Below are 18,498 nucleotides of genomic sequence, written 5' to 3' on the forward strand. Positions count from 1 at the left end.
TGGTCATCTTTTTGGTTTTCTCTTGCTTCACCTCTGGCTGTTCTGGCTGGGAGGGCTTCACTGAGTGTCTCAGGGACTGAGGAAGACTGAAGCCTTACGACCAGCTACCTGTGGTTGATTCAGCCACTGGCAGGTGTCCACTTTGCTACTGGTAGTTACGTGGGAAGGGAGTGACCCAATGGACCCCTTCCTAGCTAGAGGATCCGAAGAAGATGTGGGGTATGACAGCTGAGAGCTGTAAGCGTTAAGTGGATGTCATATGCACAGGACGTAGCCCCTCATATTTTTGCTTAGCCTCAGTATATGTCAGTCCGTCCAGGGTCTTTTACTCCATGATTTTCTACTCTCTCTGTAAGATCCTGCAGTCTGGCAAGCAAGACGAATGATGCTCTCCACAGTTGACACAGATAGGGACTTTCTCAGTAATGTGTCACCCTCTAAGGCCAAGATGAAGGCACCAGTGGCAACCTAATAGCCCTCTGAGCCCTGTGGACACACCGGATAAATGAAATGAACACCTCGCTACTCTAGACAGGTGTGCAGATCATCAACAGACTGCAAAAGAAGGTCCCTGCAGAATGTAATACCCTGGACCATATTTAAGTGCTTATGGGGCATGATGTTAACATACATCCCCAACTTGTCACAAGCTAGTAATACCTGTGACTGGGCATAGGATGCTGTTTTTGTCAAGACTGACTTTGACCGCATTTTGGACAAGCCCTCCACCTCTCCCAACTTGTCCTCTAAATGCTCTACAAAAAACTGAGGCTTCATCAAAACTAAGGAATCCCCATCAGCTCTTGTACATACGAGGCACCGGGGTGAATAAGCTTGGTTGCCATGCTTAGCCTGGCCTTCCTCTGATGGTGTGGCGAGGGAGATGAACAATTTGGGATCATATTTCTTAGCAATGAAGTAGACTGACCGTTTAGATACTGCTGGTGGTTGACCACCAGCAAGAGATGATGTACTACACTTCATGGCATGTCATCCGCCCTCATGCCACCCACTCCGACCAGGTGACCTTCCCACGGGTGTCACCCACGATCAGCAAGGGCCACCTGGCAGGATGGACACTGCCAGGAGTCCCAATGCCCCAGGGAGATGGGCATTTATTCCTTGGCATACTTGGGGAGTTAACGGTGCAGGCATCAGCAAAGCGATCCCTATTTAGTCAGGGGGCTACAACCAACAGCAGCCCCACCGCAACAGCCTGGCTATGAGGTGCAAAGAAGTCCATGGTCATCATTGTCACAGAAAACACTGCATAGTGGATGGAGGAAAACACACCCATGGAGGTGTCTCCACCCAAGAGATGGAGTACGAGTGGGACTGCAATGCCACGACGAGGAAGTGGGCAAAAGTCTCAATGCACGAAGGACACGATGCACCATGGAAGGCGCCCTTCCCCAATTGGCTCGATCTTTGGGAAAACTTTGAAGAATGGAGGTCAAAACCTACAGGCCATCACATAAAGGCCGAAAGGTGTGAGACAGGCAGGAATATCTTTGACCCGCAGGGTGGGGGGCCGGATCGACAGAAATTTCAAGACTCCAATATCTCTATGTGATTAGATTTTTTTCATCATCATCATCATCATCATCATCATATTACAATTTATTAATACGATGGGCTCAAGCAGAATCAGAATTTTCCTTGACTTGTCCATTTGTTCTAGGAACATTTTTCATTTGTCACACAACTACACTGTTGAAACCTTATTTTACAGCAAAGCTATCTAAACTGGTGCCAAAGATAGGGATTCACGAGACAGTGTTCTGGATGTGTTGTCCAAAAATTATTTTGGGCAGATAATAAGAAAACCAACTCTTGAGGGTTATATCTTAAGACGGGCAACAGACCTGAATGTATGTAGTCAGCTAACATTGATAAAGTACCAGTGATTAGAAGACTGTGTTAGCATCTATGACAAGGGGTCTGACAATGTTAAGGGTAGGAAGATATTTTTGCTTAGCAGGGTTGACAAGATACAAATTTCAGATTATCTTACAGTCAGCATCAAATATTTGGTGATGAGGGCGAAGATGTGGAAAACTAATGGAAAAAATTCAGAGGAATTGTGCAATAAGCCCTAGACAAGTATGTTCTGAATAAGGTGTTAAGGGATGGGAAAGACTTGCCACTGTTTACTAGCCATGTTAGGAAACTCTTATGTAAACAACTAAAACTTTCTGCTGACAAAGTTCTGTTTGCGTACACAGCTGTTTTCTAACACGGCTATTAAACAGTGGTGAGTCTTTCCCATCCCGTAACACCTTATTCTGAACATACAGAAGACTAGTAAAAACCTAGCTGACAGATAAAAGCTGAATGAAGCAAAAGGAGTATTGAGAGAAGCATAGAAACGTTCAATGACTTTAGAAGTAAAACTCTGTCAACTGATCTGAGTGAAAACCCTAAGAGGTTCTGGTTGTATGTAAAATTGGTAAGTGGGACCAATTCACCTATTCACTCACTCACTCACTCACTCACTCACTCACTCACTGAAACAGAAGATAACAGAGATAAGGCCAAAATACTTAATTCGGTCTTCACCATGGAAGACCCCTTCTATCAATAATTTATCATTGATCAGCTTGAGCAACAATGGGTACCTAGTTACTGTAAGGAAGTGCAAGTCCTCTCCAATTTAAGAAGGGCCATGAACAAATGCACACACTTTTAGACCTATGTTGTTGACATTGATCTGTTGCATTGTGGAACATGTTTTATGTTCAAAACGTATGACCTTGGGGAAGGAAAATCATCTCTATAAAAGTCAACATGGATTATGCAAAACTCTGCTCCTCCATAAGATCCACAGCACTGTCAACAAGAGCATTCTTGTTGATGCTGTGTTACTAGAATTTAGGAAGGCATTCGAAACAGTCTTGCACTGCCATTTAGTGGAAAAAATATGAGCTTATGAAGTACTACAGCAGATTTGCAACTAGATTCACGACTTCCTTGCATGCAAAACTCAACAGGTCGCTCTTAATGGAATAAGATCTACAAATGTAGCTCTTAATGGAATAAGATCTACAGATGTAAAGATTATACCCCTATTAAGTGTGACAGGAGCATTACTGTAGAAAGCGTCGGATGCTCCCTAAGGCTTTTTGCTGATGTGGTTGTCTGTAATAAAATGGCAATGCCAGAAGACAGTAACATTTTGCAGAATAACCTCCACAGAACTGACGAATGATACAAGCTCTGGCAGTTGATGCTGAACATAAATAAATGTAACACGTTGCACACACATAAGGAAATAAATCCATTACTGTGTAGCTACACTATCAATGACAACCTGCTGGAAATGGTATCTGTTGTAAAATAATATTCTGGAGTAACTATCCAGAGCGACCTTAAGTGGAATGACCACATAAAACAAGTAGTGGGAAAAGCAGATACCAGACTGATAAACAAGAGAGAAGATCCTACAAAGAGTGGATCGTTTCATCATGGGATTGTTACGGGGATGTTCAACAAAGTCTATTAGCAGATGTTACAAGAAAGGCATTGTGCATCATTGAGATATTTACCACTGAAATTTCAGAAGATCACTTTCCGGGAAAAGTCCAAGAACAAAGCGTATTGACCACGAGAAGAAAATTTGAGAAATTAGAGCCAATGCAGACGCTTCCCGACGATCATTCTTCCCACGCACTATTCACAAGTGGAACAGGGTTGGGAGGCTCAGTTAATCCTCGGCATACATCATTACGTGGCTTGCAGAGGATTATGTGGATATAAGGTGAAAGTATTTTTAATTTTGATTTGAAAATCTGTCTCGTTTTGTATAAATCACTTTTGCTACCAAGGATTTTCTTAAATTGCATTAAAAAGCAATTATTTATAGTGTAACCTTGTATAGAATCACTATAGACTGCATTAGAATTTAGAGTGGTAAGTGTTCACTTAAAAATGCTAATAATTAATACTAAACATGTATGGTAATTTAATTTCCTTTTGGGGACTTTACGTGAAGTTCTTTCTGACATGGGGCAGAACTACTTTTATTTTCTCCTTCACCAGTGCCATCTCTCAAGCATAACTAGTGCCATCTCTCAAGCATAAATAAGTAGTCAAACAAGTTTGCATTCTACCTTCTCTGGTATCTCTCTGCCCTCTCCTTTACGTTATTATGGAACTTTGGTTGCTCACAGACATCAAGAAGGTTTGCAGGAAGAAAATGTGGACCTAGAAAATGAAGCTTCAGATGCATGTTACATACTAATTCCATTAAACACTGCAGTATTCTTTTAACTGAGACTTTATAATTTGGATGTTTGATGTCCAAAAACTTGGCCATAACTTCTTTAAACAAAACCCAATCCCTTTTTTTACTGAATTCTTTGTACTTTCAAACTGCCTTTCATTAAATTTCTGGTCTGTGGCCCTTCGAAGATGCTTTCATTAAGTTTATAATAATATACTTTTCGAAATCTTGTTACCATGTACAGAAAGCGATCACCACCTTTTGGAAGTGTTTTAGTGAACTGTTTCATCAATGAAAGCTTTATGTCAAGAATAGTAGGAGTATCTTGCTTGGTTGAACAATCTGTTCATTTATTACATCCTGTGAATGAATTCAGAGGGTTCATCTTTCAGACCACCTAGTTAACTTCGAATACCTGTATTTCGTTACGCTGTCCCACTCACAAATTAAACTATGTTTTGTAGCTGGATTGTTGGCCAAGCAAAATGCCAACTACTTTCCAATCTCCACCGAGAGGATTCAGTGAACATCTTTATTACCTCATTGCTGGTCTTCAACGAAGAGAAGTACTGAAACCCCGACTCTTTGATAATAATCCTTATGGCTGTAGAAGAACTACTTCTATCGAAACCAGGACTCAACAACTCTGATTTATAGGAAAGCTTTTATTGTGCCTTTAATTACTACATTCAATTAATATTAATTATCTCTGTACAACTCTTAATGAAATCAAATCCCCCCCCCCTAAAATAAAAAACTACACCGAGCATTAATCAGTATGTACATTATTACAATCTTCTGGTCATTGGTATTCTTAACCCCATGGTTCATGCAGAAGATTATATGCCCTCTCCAATTACTTTGCATGTCGTGATGCCAAGTGCATCTTTTAACGCTCTTGGGATGGCACAGATCCCATGCAGAATACCTCTGACAAATAACAAAACTTATGAATTATGACTTGCTCCTTCATACATCCTCTTACATAATAATTAGTAGTTTAAGTTTTAGACAATTTTTTTTTGGATAAACAGAACTGCTAATAAAGCATGTTCATTTACATTTAATGTCTGTACGAGATTTCACCTTCAATCAATGAAATGATTTATTTCTAAAAACTTTGGCTACGAAACATCCTGACGATTTCTTACCTTCATGCCACATATTGTCTAAGAATTTTATCATACATAATTTTTCCAACACAGTTTTGAGGTTTCATGTATCTGCTTATGATTCAGTGAATGGATAACAGGTATTGAGCCAAGCAAATTCTTACTATAGAATATTACACTTCTCAGGCTACAATTTGTCGTGTGTACGAACAACCTCCTTAGATCCTAATTGGTTTTGAAAGTAGTTCAAAACCTCATATTGGTCTTTAAAGAATTTTATCAATTCCATTTCTCTAGGTACCTGAGAAAACAATACTCCACATACACCATTTAGTGACATTTTATGTCGTGCTCAAATCACGAGTCACATCATTCAGTGTGTTTTGACAAATTATGGTGAAGAATTTTCTTTCAGTTTGTAATCACCACCATTATCACATTCATTTCCTGATCTGCTATCTTGTTGCAAATCTTTATTTTGTATCTTCTTACTTTTTGCACTCTGATCTTCAATGTTAACAACACACCAAACCATGGAAATTCCCATTTTCCATAATCTCAAGCCTCAACACATGCATGGTATACTCTGTGTGGTGCCCAGTATGGTTTTTACTTTTTAATTTTTTTCAAACTATTAACTTTCCTGGTGTTGCATTTGATTAACTCTTGCCTTTATGTTACTGTTTTGGTATTATTTTGGTCTGGTCATGTAAAAACCTCCTGCACCCAATACAATTTCACGCATATGCTATGGGAAAAGCAAACAATCCATTTGCTTAGCACAGTGATTCCTTAATGTTCACTTCTAATAGCATTCATTTTATTTTCAGATTTACACGTCATTTAAAAGTGAAGGATCCAAATCGGCAGAAATGGCTGAAACGATATGGACAGCACAGCAGAAATGAAAGACATAAATGAGATTCTGTGCAAAATACCTCCTTTGAACAGGCAGACTGCTGGCATACATTGAGTTATATGATAAACTTACAAGAGTGACCAGAATGAGATTTTCACTCTGCAGCGGAGTGTGCGCTGATATGAAACTTCCTGGCAGATTAAAACTGTGTGCCCAACCGAGACGCGAACTCGGGACCTTTGCCTTTCGCGGGCAAGTGCTCTACCAACTAGAGCACTTGCCCGCGAAAGGCAAAGGTCCCGAGTTCGAGTCTCGGTCGGGCACACAGTTTTAATCTGCCAGGAAGTTTCTTACAAGAGTGAGCTGACCATATAAAGAACATAGAAAAAGGAAGCTCAGCTTTTTCCAGAACTTAAGGAATTCTTGTTATTTCTACACAGCAAATTTATGCTAAGGTTGACAACTCTCAAGTGTTCCAAAATTGTAGAAAGTTGGGAAATAAAATGCTTAAAAAATCTTAACATATTTTCAATATTATAAAACAGGATGGAAACTGGCTTTGCAGAGAAGACAAAGAACTTTGAAGAAATCAAACAGGAGGCCAAGTGGGAGATCCATCCATCAAAATGTCTAAGATGCTCATCAGATCAATCAACAAGCCAAGAGTTCAGTAATAGTAGCACTGAAGTAGACGATGCTAGTGGCAGCAGCATTGATCACGATATTGCTGAAAACTGTCTTACGAATTTAAAGTATCAACCTATAAAATCTGCAGCCAAGTTTGTGTCAAAAGTGTCTTGTCAAGAAGAAAACAATTTCTTAAAAACTTTGCTATTAGATGTGCCTACATCTTAACAATCTGGGACTTGGCGTAAAGTGATCCAGAACACAGAAGTAGTCTCTCAGTACTGAGAATACAGAATATCAGCTAGTCTGAGGAACTCTCCAAGAACTCTGCCTCTCTGAATTTTGATCTTTGCAACCGGATGATCTGAGGTCATGCATACCCGGTTGCAGGCCCTTATTAATGAATACAATGCCTGGAGGCATGTCATGGTTATTTCAGACACCAAAGCAGTCAATAGGGGGCACAAAAGTGGTTTAGTTCCTACACTTTTTTTAGATAGCTCAGACAAAGATGACTATAAGAGCCTCAGTTTATAGGGTGAATATCATATTCTGAAGCTGGTTCTATGGCACTTGACCGTTTCACAGTCACTGACAATCAGTCACCCCAACATTGACCACCAGTCCACTGAAGATAGTTTTGACATGATACGAAAACTTACAAAGAAGCTATTCTGGCTCTGAAAAACACACACACACACACACACACACACACACACACACACACACACACACACACAAAAAGAGAGAGAGAGAGAGAGAGAGAGAGAGAGAGAGAGAGAGAGGTGATGTCCAATTCCTATTGCCAACATCCTCCATGAAGAAGCTTACCTGCTGTGGCATGTTCTGGTTGAACAGAAGCTCTGCCAAGACCAGTGGTGCCTTGGACCGAATCTCCAACCTGTCAGCCTCTACGACAATTTCCTTGTCCGCTCCATCCAGTGTCCCGGCATCACGCTTGCGTTTCACCATCTCGTACAGCAAGTCCATCCGCTGCTTCTCAGTCTTCTCCAGGTCATCACTCACGGTGAGTCCTTTGGCACCGTCTGTAAGGTCTTGCATGCGTGCCCTAACTGCCTCTTCTGAAACGTCCACTGCCCAGTGCTCGTTGTCTTCTTCCTCTTCCTGGAAAACAATAAAAGATTTTGGCACCTCCAACTGGTATTACTCTGTACTGTCACTCACACTATGTATGTGCTAAACTCTTTAGATTCTAGTTTTACTCAAGCCGCACACATGTGGAATGAGCAATGCTCACACTATCAGACTTAGCACAAGTTAAAAAAATCCCATATCAAGCAAGTGATAATCACATGGCTATAATTAGTGTCACTTGCAGTTGCCAATTTTATAAATCAAGCAATGAATTTAAGATTATTGCTTTGCTGTCCACGAAGTTACCACCAGCTTCTAGTCACTTTAAATTTGCAACAGTGCAGAGTTCCCTTTCCAAGAAAAAAATTGAAGGTGCCTGAAAATATAACACCAGCAGCACCTAATGTATTCTCATCTGTCAAATTTGCCCAATGAAATGTGTGCACGTTAAAACTACCACAAGGAAGGAAAACTTCCAGCATGCAAGCTCCATCATAAGGGCAAGTGTTTTAACTGTTCCAAAGTGCATACTGCTAACACAATCTGCTGTTAATATAAGTTGAAATTTCCCTGATATTTATGAAGGTGAAAGCTCCAACGGATATCCAAGCTAGGGGACAAGGTGGCCTCTCAGAAGCCTAATATAATTTAGTTGAGCACAATCTGAGGAATAACCTTTCCAACATTTTATGTAATTTATGTGTCACCCACTAACATGCTAAATAGACACTGCTTTCTTTCAGGGATGTATCTCTTTTTTTGTTTTGGTTTTAGGGCGCAAAACTGCTATGGTCATTAGCGCCCGGTCTGTGACTTAGGAAGCAGTAAAAAACCGAAAACGGAAACCAGCAGCAATGGGAATGAAAGTCACAAAATTGGAGAATCTAAAAGCAGAAGGAAGGCTTAAAAATCCACTGCAGAAGGGGGTTGGTTGTCCCAAAAAAAACAAACTTCAAATGACTGACGTCATTTCACTGGCACGAATGAACTCTAGAACGCGATCGGCCGAGCACGTGTCATCTGCTAAATTTGACGATATATCAGGCGACAGCTGTAGACGGGCGCGTAACGGATTAAAATAGGGGCACTCAATTAAAAGGTGTTTTACCGTCCACAGCTGAGAGCAGTGGGGACAGAGTGGAGGAGGATCACCGCTTAAAAGATGCCTGCAATTTATTTTGGGGAAGTGTCGACCAATGCGCGTGCCATAAAAGAACAACACGACGACATAAAACGCTCCGTAGATCGGCGAAGGGAAGCGATTGAATAGCTGGCCGAAGAAGAAAGACTGCAGCCTTGGCTGCTATATCGGCTGCCTCATTTCCGCAGATACCAACGTGTCCCGGGAGCCAGAGGAACGCCACCGAGACGCCCCCAGGTGGAGCAAGTGCAGACAGTCCTGAATCCGGTGGACCAGAGGGTGCACAGGGTAAAGAGCTTGGAGACTGAGGAGAGAGCTGAGAGAATCGGAGCAGATAACGTACTGTATCCGCTGATGGCGGCGGATGTAGTGGACAGCCTGGAGTACAGCGTAAAGCTCCGCAGTATAAACTGAACACTGGTCGGGAAACCGAAAGTGATTTGGGGTGTCTCCAACAACAGAGGCACTCCCTACACCTAACTATGTTTTCGAGCCGTCGGTGTAAATAAATGTGGCGTCCATCATTTGTGCACATAGAGCAGCAAATGCCCGACGATAAACAAGTGAAGGGGTACCATCCTTGGGAAATCGACAAAGGTCGCGGAGCAGGCAGATCCGGGGACGGAGCCAAGGCGGTGCTGTACCCCAAGTTGTCAAGAAGGTTTTAGGAAAGCGGAAGGAAAGAGAATGGAGCAGTTGACGGAAGCGGACTCCCGGCGGTAGTAGGGAGGAGGGGCGGCCTGCATACCCTACATCAAAGGAGGTGTCGAAAAATATGTCATGGGCTGGATTAGCAGGCATGGAAGACAGATGGCTGGCATAACGGCTCAGAAGGACTGCTCGCCGATTGGACAGCGGAGGTTCAGCAGTCTCAGCATAAAGGCTTTCCACAGGGCTGGTGTAAAAAGCTCCAGACACTAAACGCAATCCACGGTGGTGGATAGAGTCGAGACGCCGAAGAATAGATGGCCGAGCAGAGGAGTAGACTATGCTTCCATAGTCCAATTTCGAGCGCACTAAGGCGCGATAGAGGCGGAGAAGGACCACTCGGTCCGCTCCCCAGGAGGTACCATTCAGGACACGGAGGGTGTTGAGGGATCGCAGACAGCGAGCCGAAAGATACAAAATGTGGGAGGACCAGCATAGTTTTCTGTCAAACATAAGACCCAAGAATTTAGCGACGTCTGAAAACTGAAGGTTGACAGGTCCTAGATGTAAGGAGGGTGGAAGAAACTCCTTACGTCGCCAAAAATTAACACAAATGGTCTTACTGGGAGAAAAACTGAAGCCGGTGTCGATGCTCCAAGAGTGGAGGCGATCGAGACATCCTTGAAGACGTCGTTCAAAAAGGCTGGTCCGTTGAGAGCTGTAGTAGATCGCAAAATCGTCCACAAAGAGGGAGCCCGAGACATCAGGAAGGAGACAATGCACAATTGGATTGATGGCAATGGCAAACAGTACAACACTCAGCACGGAGCCCTGGGGTACCCCGTTTTCTTGGGAGAAAGTACGGGAGAGAGTAGTGTTCACCCGCACCCTAAATGTGCGCTCTGCCATAAATTCGCGAAGAAAAAGGGGCAGCCGACCTCTAAAGCCCCAAGAGAACAGTATGCGGAGGATACCTGTCCTCCAACAGGTATCGTATGCTCTCTCCAGATCAAAAAATATTGCTACTGTTTGGTGTTTCCGGAGAAAATTATTCATGATATAAGTGGAGAGAGCAACAAGATGGTCAACTGCAGAACGATGCTTTCGGAATCCGCATTGGGCAGGTGTTAAAAGACTGCGGGATTCCAATCACCAAGCTAAACGGTAATTCACCATACGCTCCAAAACCTTACAGACACTACTCGTGAGAGAAATGGGGCGATAACTAGAGGGGAGATGTTTGTCCTTTCCAGGTTTCGGAACAGGAACGACGATAGCTTCCCGCCATCGTCTGGGAAAAGTACTGTCGGCCCAAATGCGATTATTAAGGCGAAGGAGGTAATGCAGACTATGGGTTGATAATTGCAGCAACATTTGGATGTGGATACCATCCGGTCCTGGGGCGGAGGAGTGAGAAGAAGAGAGTGCATGTTGGAGTTCCCGCATGGAGAAAACAGTATTGTAGCCTTCGCGATTTTGAGAGGAGAAAGCAAGAGGTCGCACTTCCGCTGCACGTTTCTTCGGGAGAAACGCTGGCGGGTAATTTGAAGAGCTCGAAATCTCAGCAAAATGCTGACCCAATGAGTTGGAAATTGCGACAGGGTCCACTAATGTATCATGCGCGACAGTGAGCCCAGAGACCGGGGAGAAAGTAGGGCACCTGAGAGCCATCGAAGCCGACTCCAAACTTCCGAGGAGGGAGTGAAAGTGTTAAATGAACTAATAAAGAATTTCCAGCTTGCCTTCTTGCTATCGCGGATGACACGATGGCATCGCGCTAGGAACTGCTTATAGCAGACACAGTTGGCCAAAGTAGGATGGTGGCGGAAAATGCGGAGAGCACGTCGCCGCTCACGTATTGCGTCACGGCATGCCTCGTTCCACCAAGGAATTGGGGGGCGCCGGGGCAATTCGGAGGTGCGTGGTATTGAACGTTCCGCAGCTGTAAGAATAACGTCGGTAATGTGTGTGACCTCATCGTAGACGCTGGGAAAGTGACGGTCATCGAATGTCGCTAGAGACGAAAAAAGTGTCCAGTCGGCCTGGGCAAACTTCCAGCGTCTTGGGCGCATATATGGCAGTTGAGGCTGCAGTCTGAGGACACATGGAAAGTGGTCACTCGAGTGTGTATCATCAAGGGCGAACCATTCGAAGCACCGAGCTAGCGGAACAGTACCGACCGCAAGGTCCAAATGAGATAAATTTGTCGTGGAGGCAGACAAAAATGTAGGGACCCCAGTGTTGAGGCAAACTAGATCCACTTGGTGGAAGACGTCTAGCAATAGTGAGCCACGTGGACAAGGATGTGGAGATCCCCAAAGCGGGTGGTGGGCATTTAAGTCCCCAACCAGCAAATAGGGGGGTGGAAGCTGACCAAGAAGATGAAGGAGATCAGCTCGTGCCATTGGTGTGGACGATGGAATGTATACAGTACAAAGAGAGAACGTGTATCCAGAAAGGGAAAGACGGACGGCAACAGCTTGGAAGGAAGTGTTTAAGGGGATTGGGTGATAATGGAGAGTATCATGGAGAAGAATCATGAGTCCTCCATGGGCTGGAGTGCCTTCAACAGAGGGGAGATCATATCGGTCGGACTGAAAATGAGGGAGAACAAAGCGGTCATGAGGACGCAGCTTTGTTTCCTGAAGACAGAAGATGACCGGCGAGTAGGATCATAAGAGGATCGACAATTCATCCCGATTGGCTCGAAAGCCGCGGATATTCCAGTGGATAATGGACATAGGGTGAACAGAAAATGGAGGAATGTGACCAAGGTTGCTGTCAACTCAACGACTGCTCAGAGCTTGCGACCGACAGCATGGAATGGCATTCAGCCGAAGGCAGAAGATCCTGATCCATAGGTTGTTCAGGAGCAGCTCCTGCCACCAGCTATCGGCCGGTTGATCGGCCGCCAGCAGTGCGCCTCGGCGACACAGAAGACGGCCGAGGGCGATTTCCGCCAGGTGGTGCTGTAGATGGGACACGCCTTGGCGGAGAAGGAGATGAACTGGGTTTCTTTGTAGCCTTCTTGGAATTATGATGGTTAGATGAAGGAGGAACCAATGGTTGTGAAGTTGGGGTACGTAAAAAATCTTCACGAGTATGCTCCTTTTTCGAAGTCTTGGTGTCTGACTTTTGGGCTCGAGATTTAGCAGAAGCCGATGAAGGGTGAGCCATAGAGTGGGCAGGCAAAAGTGGTGAGGTTGAACGAGCGATCTTTGCGCTGGCCGATCTGACGACCGTGGCACTAAAGGTGAGGTCGCAAGTCTGCCTGGCCGCCTCCTTTGTTGGCCGAGAAGAAGCAAGGACAGTGCTGTAGTTTCCTGTCTGAGGCACGGTGGGCTGTCGACTGGCGAATAATTTTCGAGCAGCAAAGGTCGACACCTTTTCCTTCACTCTGATTTCCTGGATGAGCTTTTCGTCCTTAAAAACGGGGCAATCTCTAGAGGAAGCAGCGTGGTCACCCATACAGTTGATGCAGCGAGGGGATGGAGGTGGACAAGCACCCTCATGGGCATCCTTGCCACAGGTAACACATTTGGCCGGATTGGAACAGGACTGGCTGGTGTGATTGAACCGCTGACACCAATAGCAACGCGTAGGGTTTGGGACGTAAGGGCGAACGGAAATTATCTCCTAGCCTGCTTTGATTTTCGATGGAAGTTGAACTATGTCAAATGTCAAGAATACAGTGCGGGTTGGAATGATGTTCGTGTCAACCCTTTTCATAACTCTATGAACAGCCGTTACGCCCTGGTCAGACAGGTAGTGCTGCATTTCTTTGTCAGAGAATCCATTGAGGGAGCGTGTATAAACGACTCCACGCGAGGAATTTAGAGTACGGCGCGCTTCAACCCGGACAGGGAAGGTGTGGAGCAGTTAAGTACGCATCAATTTTTGTGCCTGGAGGGCACTGACTGTTTCTAACAACAAGGTGCCATTCCGTAATCTGGAACAAGACTTTACAGGACCTGCAATTGCGTCGACACCTTTCTGAATAATGAAAGGGTTGACCGTGGAGAAGTCGTGACCTTCGTCAGACCGAGAAACAACAAGGAACTGTGGCAACGATGGAAGAACCGTCTGTGGCTGAGACTCTGTATACTTATGCTTGTGAGCAGACATAGTGGAAGGTGAGGAAACCATTGCAGAAGAATCCCCCATGATTACCGGCGTCTCCGATGGCGCGCTCCTCCCTTGTGGGGGCCCTCTCTGAGGGCACTCCCACCTTAGGTGATTGTTCACACCTCAGGTCACACCTCCCAACAAACGGACGAAGGGACCAATCGGCACTTTCGGAAGGTATCAGCTCGGGTAATCACCCCTCCTTGGGCCTGGCTGCTACCAGAGGGTACGTAGGAGTCCTACCTGTCTACCCGGGGCAGGAATTATGCGTTACCCCGTCACCAGCTACGCACAAAAATGCGTGGGTAGGCCTTCAGACACGCACAGGGAAGAAGAAAGAGAAAGGAAAGGAAAGGAAAGGAAAGAAGAGAGGTCTTAAACGCCGCAGCGGAGAAAAGGGTAAAGAGAAGAGGTAAGGAAAAGAGAAGGACAAAGGAAGGAAGAAGAGAGACAAGCAAAGAAGGCGAAGAATGCGTTACATTTTCGAGCGTCCGTCTCCGGACGTAGGCACAAACCATACTCCCAGATGGGGAGAAAGGGAAGGGAAGGAAAGAGCCAGAGGTGAGGTGAGGTGAGGGGAGGAGGGGCGAAGATGGGGGATGGGGAAGGATGCGGAAAGGGAAGGTATGCAGCCCGGAAAGGAAGGAAGGCCACATTAGCTCGGGGTCCCGTGCTCGTATCCACAGAAGAGTTGTGGACCCCCTGGGGGGAGGGATGTATCTCTGATTATCCAAATTAGAATAAGGTCAATCAGCCACTGCAAGCACCTGCATTTTGATCACTGTTACTTTTCTCCATGCAAACAAAGCCAAGATAGTAATATGAGGAAATATTTTATGTATTTTAGTTTGATGAATTTTAAGTTTTCCTTGCAAAAATAACAACACTTTCAAATTTGCTCACAATATGATTTTACAAATGTAACATCAACAGAATGTTTGTTACAATGTCATTTTTAACCTACCCAAGGATATTAATTTAGAGGAAAACATGAATGCTTTGCCTCATCAACAGTTATAGACTCACGTTTTCTTGGGCATGCTTTTCTGGTGCTTCCAGAGGCAGGTCTCCACCATCATCAGACAAACGGTTCTCACCATTTGTCTCACCATTTGTAGCACCCTTCTTACCACGTTTTCCTCGTTTGCCTTCTGTAAGTGATGAGCCTTGCGCAGCAGGGTTCAGGTCTGCAAAGTTAGTGAATAATGTGCAAATATACAACTTTAACTATTTGTCACTAGTTTAATCATATGAAACCGTGCCTCATAGTCTGCCTTATAGAAGGTGTCTTCACAGAGTCAGATATGTATTATAATCATTGAACATTTGCAAGAAATACCATAAGATCAAAATAGGAAGGTTACACTATCACTGACAAACCATTACCAACGCACCAATAAAGTATTCTGTTAATGTTGCACCTGATTGGCTTGGCACTAAAATTGCTTATATATAACTTATGTCAAAAGCATACAGTTAATCATCTTTACAAGTTTATGCCGACTTTAAGGAAACCTCAGACAATGTCAGTTTTTGGCATCCAAAAATCAGCTGACTTTCATTTTTGTGCACAATATTTAGACAGGTGTGTGTGTGTGTGTGTGTGTGTGTGTGTGTGTGTGTGTGTGTGTGTGTCTGTAAAACTCGACATTGCATCTTCATGGCAGGTAGCAATCTACCCTTTTTCTAATATCATTGATACTCCAACTTTGAGTTTCCAATGTACTTGTACGAGATAATTAATTAAGTTCTGTTGACACATACATTAGAACAAGTCTGTTCCAGATGTATGTAGGCGAGCAAGAGTGCTCATGCTCGCTGGCTATGTGGGGAGTGTGTGCTCGTGGTAAAATGGAGTGTCAGACCATTACACAGTGCAGGGCAATGCAGCCAATGTGCTTCCTTCAAAAGAATGAAAACTTAGTTCAGCATAGCCTCACATGTGAACATACACACTCTGAGCACAGTGCTTTAAGCGCATAGTAACTTACTTCTTTAATCTCTGAAACTTAGCTTGGTGACCAGGTTAGGAACTTCAAGGCAAAAATTCACTTTACGATTACATTACAGTACAGTACAGTACAGTATATTACAGTACAATACATTACAGTACAGTACCTTCCATGCAAAAGATTGTGGACAATTCAAGGCAAAGAGCAAGTAGCAGAGACGCATTATATAGAAGCAGAGGAATAAACATCAGTAATTTTTCCCTAGTGTTTTCATTATGAAAATACATTTTTGTTTTGAGGAGGAACTAAACAAATGGTTCTGCAGTTTAAGCACATTACCGTATTTCATTTCAATTTGCAAAATGTGCAGCTTCACTGATTTTCTGTTGCTGTTGACACTGGAAACTGAGCTCAAGCAACTTTTTCTGCAGCAAAGATAGTGAAATCCATCCACAGCCGCTCACTGACACACTTACTTATAAAACTTATCTTCAAATTAACAATGCTCAAGAAATAGTATCAGACAGCATTAGTGAGTAGCAATCAAGAACGTTTGTCATTTTAAATTTCACCCTAAGATGGCATTTATCAGAAAGCTCCACCAGTCTCAAGAAATATCCCGTTCATACTCAGCTGCCCTGTTTTCGTCCCTTCATCAAAATATTGAAAGGAATGTTCCATTTCACTGTTACTTCTCATTAATACAACAGTCTTAGATCATAAATTTGCCATAGAAACGAGATTTGTTGTGAAGCTATCTTCTTCAGATCCTCTTCCCCCCACAATACACCTATGTGTCACAGTAAGCCAGCCAGTTGGTCACTTATGTTGTAAGTAAGAGCCAGATCATGAGAGCAGATTAGTGAACAGGCCTGTCTTAGATTTTTAGGTAACTAGAATTGATAAATATCTGAATAAGTTTAAGAAGAAAATTTATTGCAATAAAATAACCACAAAATAAAATAGCTTAACCAGCTATGAAGTGAGTCATTTTCAACAGAAATTGCCATGAAAGTGGTACTAAAAAATGACTTCTGAAAGTAGGTTAGACACTGAAGTATGTTGTGCAAGTATTTTAAGAACACAAAAGAACATTGGCAGCAATGTGTTCAGACTTTTTCTGCCTTTCTGAACAAGCAAGCCTCAATAATAAACAAGAAGGATATGTAGTGCAAGGTGACAAGATGAGGGAGGAAACTACTTAAAAACTAAATATTAAGCAACTGCAGGACTACTAGCACTGTGCACAGCTGTTTACTCACTCGGAGGATTCTTCAGAATGAACGTGTTCAGCTTGTGGTTGAACTCCAAGGGCCCATGGAAACCGCAGGCCTTGCACGACTGACTTATCAGGCCCTTCTTCTGGCTTACTGACAGGATTGTTTCAGGGTTCTCACAACTGGGACACAGCACAAACTTGCGGATAAAGCCATCCAACAAGTCTTGCAGTTTTGCTGCATCGTGTGACCCGTTCACAATGAAACGGTCATTTTTGAAATCGAACTGTGTCTGGGCACCCAACTCACAGCCAAAGTACTTTGTTGGATCTGCAACAAAACAATGAAGGGTAAAATTAAATCTGTTAGAAGATACCAGCATTGTCATTTTTGTCCACAAATAAATAAAAATGTACAGAAAATAAGTTAACGAAGCAAAACAAGATTATAGTCTACTATAGCAAATGGCAAAATAACATTGACATTTTAAAACAGAACATAAAATAACTAACATACTTTTGTGTTCGGAGCTCTTAGACAATATGTAAATGGTGCAGAGAGAGTGCTCAAATTTAATATTCCTAAAAATTCATGTAGAAGCTGAAAGTATATGTACACATAGTGATTGACAATTTTTATATAAAATATACTTCAAGTAAAATGGTCTGCTTAGGTCCTTAGGAGAAGAAGGGACTTGCTTCTGAGAGCACTGACCTATTCTGTGAGGCACTGAGTCTCTAACCAGAATGGTTACAAAGGCATGTAACTCAAACTAGGTACATAGTAGGGGACTTCCCTCCCATGCCATCCCTTCAAAAGTGCCACATCAATTGCTTATAGGCAAGAAGGGGAATCATTTTTGGGGTTCTCACACAGCTCGATAAAACTAAGGATCCAAACATGAGGAGTTTTCTAAAACTGAAAGACATCTAGTCCAATGTCCTCAAAATAACACACAACACTCCAAAGCTGGGTATTGAGACCCGTATCTGCAGATAGTGATGCAACTGCCCCCAAATGTTCACCCCTTATATTCCTCTTCCACTCACTGAAGATGCACAAATAGTTCTCCTCTTACTAGGGTTGTTGGTCAACCAGTTACGCTGTAAACTTACGCAGAGGGGTGGGGGGAGAGGAAAGAAAGTAAAGGAACTAACGACATCACCTTTCTTGGGATTTTGCCAACTAACAGCAACGAATGAGAATGTGTGCCAGAACAGGACTCGAACCCATGATCTCCTGCTTACTAGGCAGTTGTGTAAATCACAGCAGTAACTGGACATAGTGTTTATCACAAATGCATAGACTGTCTCGGCATGCTTCCCAACCAACATACTTCAACCTAGCACCACCTATCCATATGTCCTCCATGCTCAATTATTTCAGATTCCCTCTTGAAGTCTAACGTAAATGTGCACCGAAACTGAAGGTTGTGGATTCACTGCCCATTGAGGCAAATCAATTGTGCATCATTCCGTGCCAAGTGATCTAGAGGTTCTG

The 18,498-nt window shown here is 43.5% G+C and overlaps 1 protein-coding gene across 3 annotated transcripts in view; it reads right to left on the reverse strand.

Annotated features, from left to right (window-relative positions):
* Window positions 1–18,498, reverse strand: part of LOC126106703 (eukaryotic translation initiation factor 5) — a 108,152-nt gene that overhangs the window by 21,584 nt on the left and 68,070 nt on the right. For all 3 annotated transcript variants that reach the window (XM_049913082.1, XM_049913083.1, XM_049913084.1), the window contains exons 5-7: window positions 17,044–17,328; window positions 14,856–15,016; window positions 7,652–7,945 (exon numbers count right to left, since the gene is read on the reverse strand). In XM_049913082.1, the coding sequence (XP_049769039.1) occupies window positions 7,652–7,945; window positions 14,856–15,016; window positions 17,044–17,328 (740 nt within the window). The remainder of the gene's footprint in view (window positions 1–7,651; window positions 7,946–14,855; window positions 15,017–17,043; window positions 17,329–18,498) is intronic.

Source organism: Schistocerca cancellata, chromosome 10 (assembly GCF_023864275.1).
Source record: "Schistocerca cancellata isolate TAMUIC-IGC-003103 chromosome 10, iqSchCanc2.1, whole genome shotgun sequence".
Lineage (NCBI taxonomy): Eukaryota > Metazoa > Arthropoda > Insecta > Orthoptera > Acrididae > Schistocerca > Schistocerca cancellata.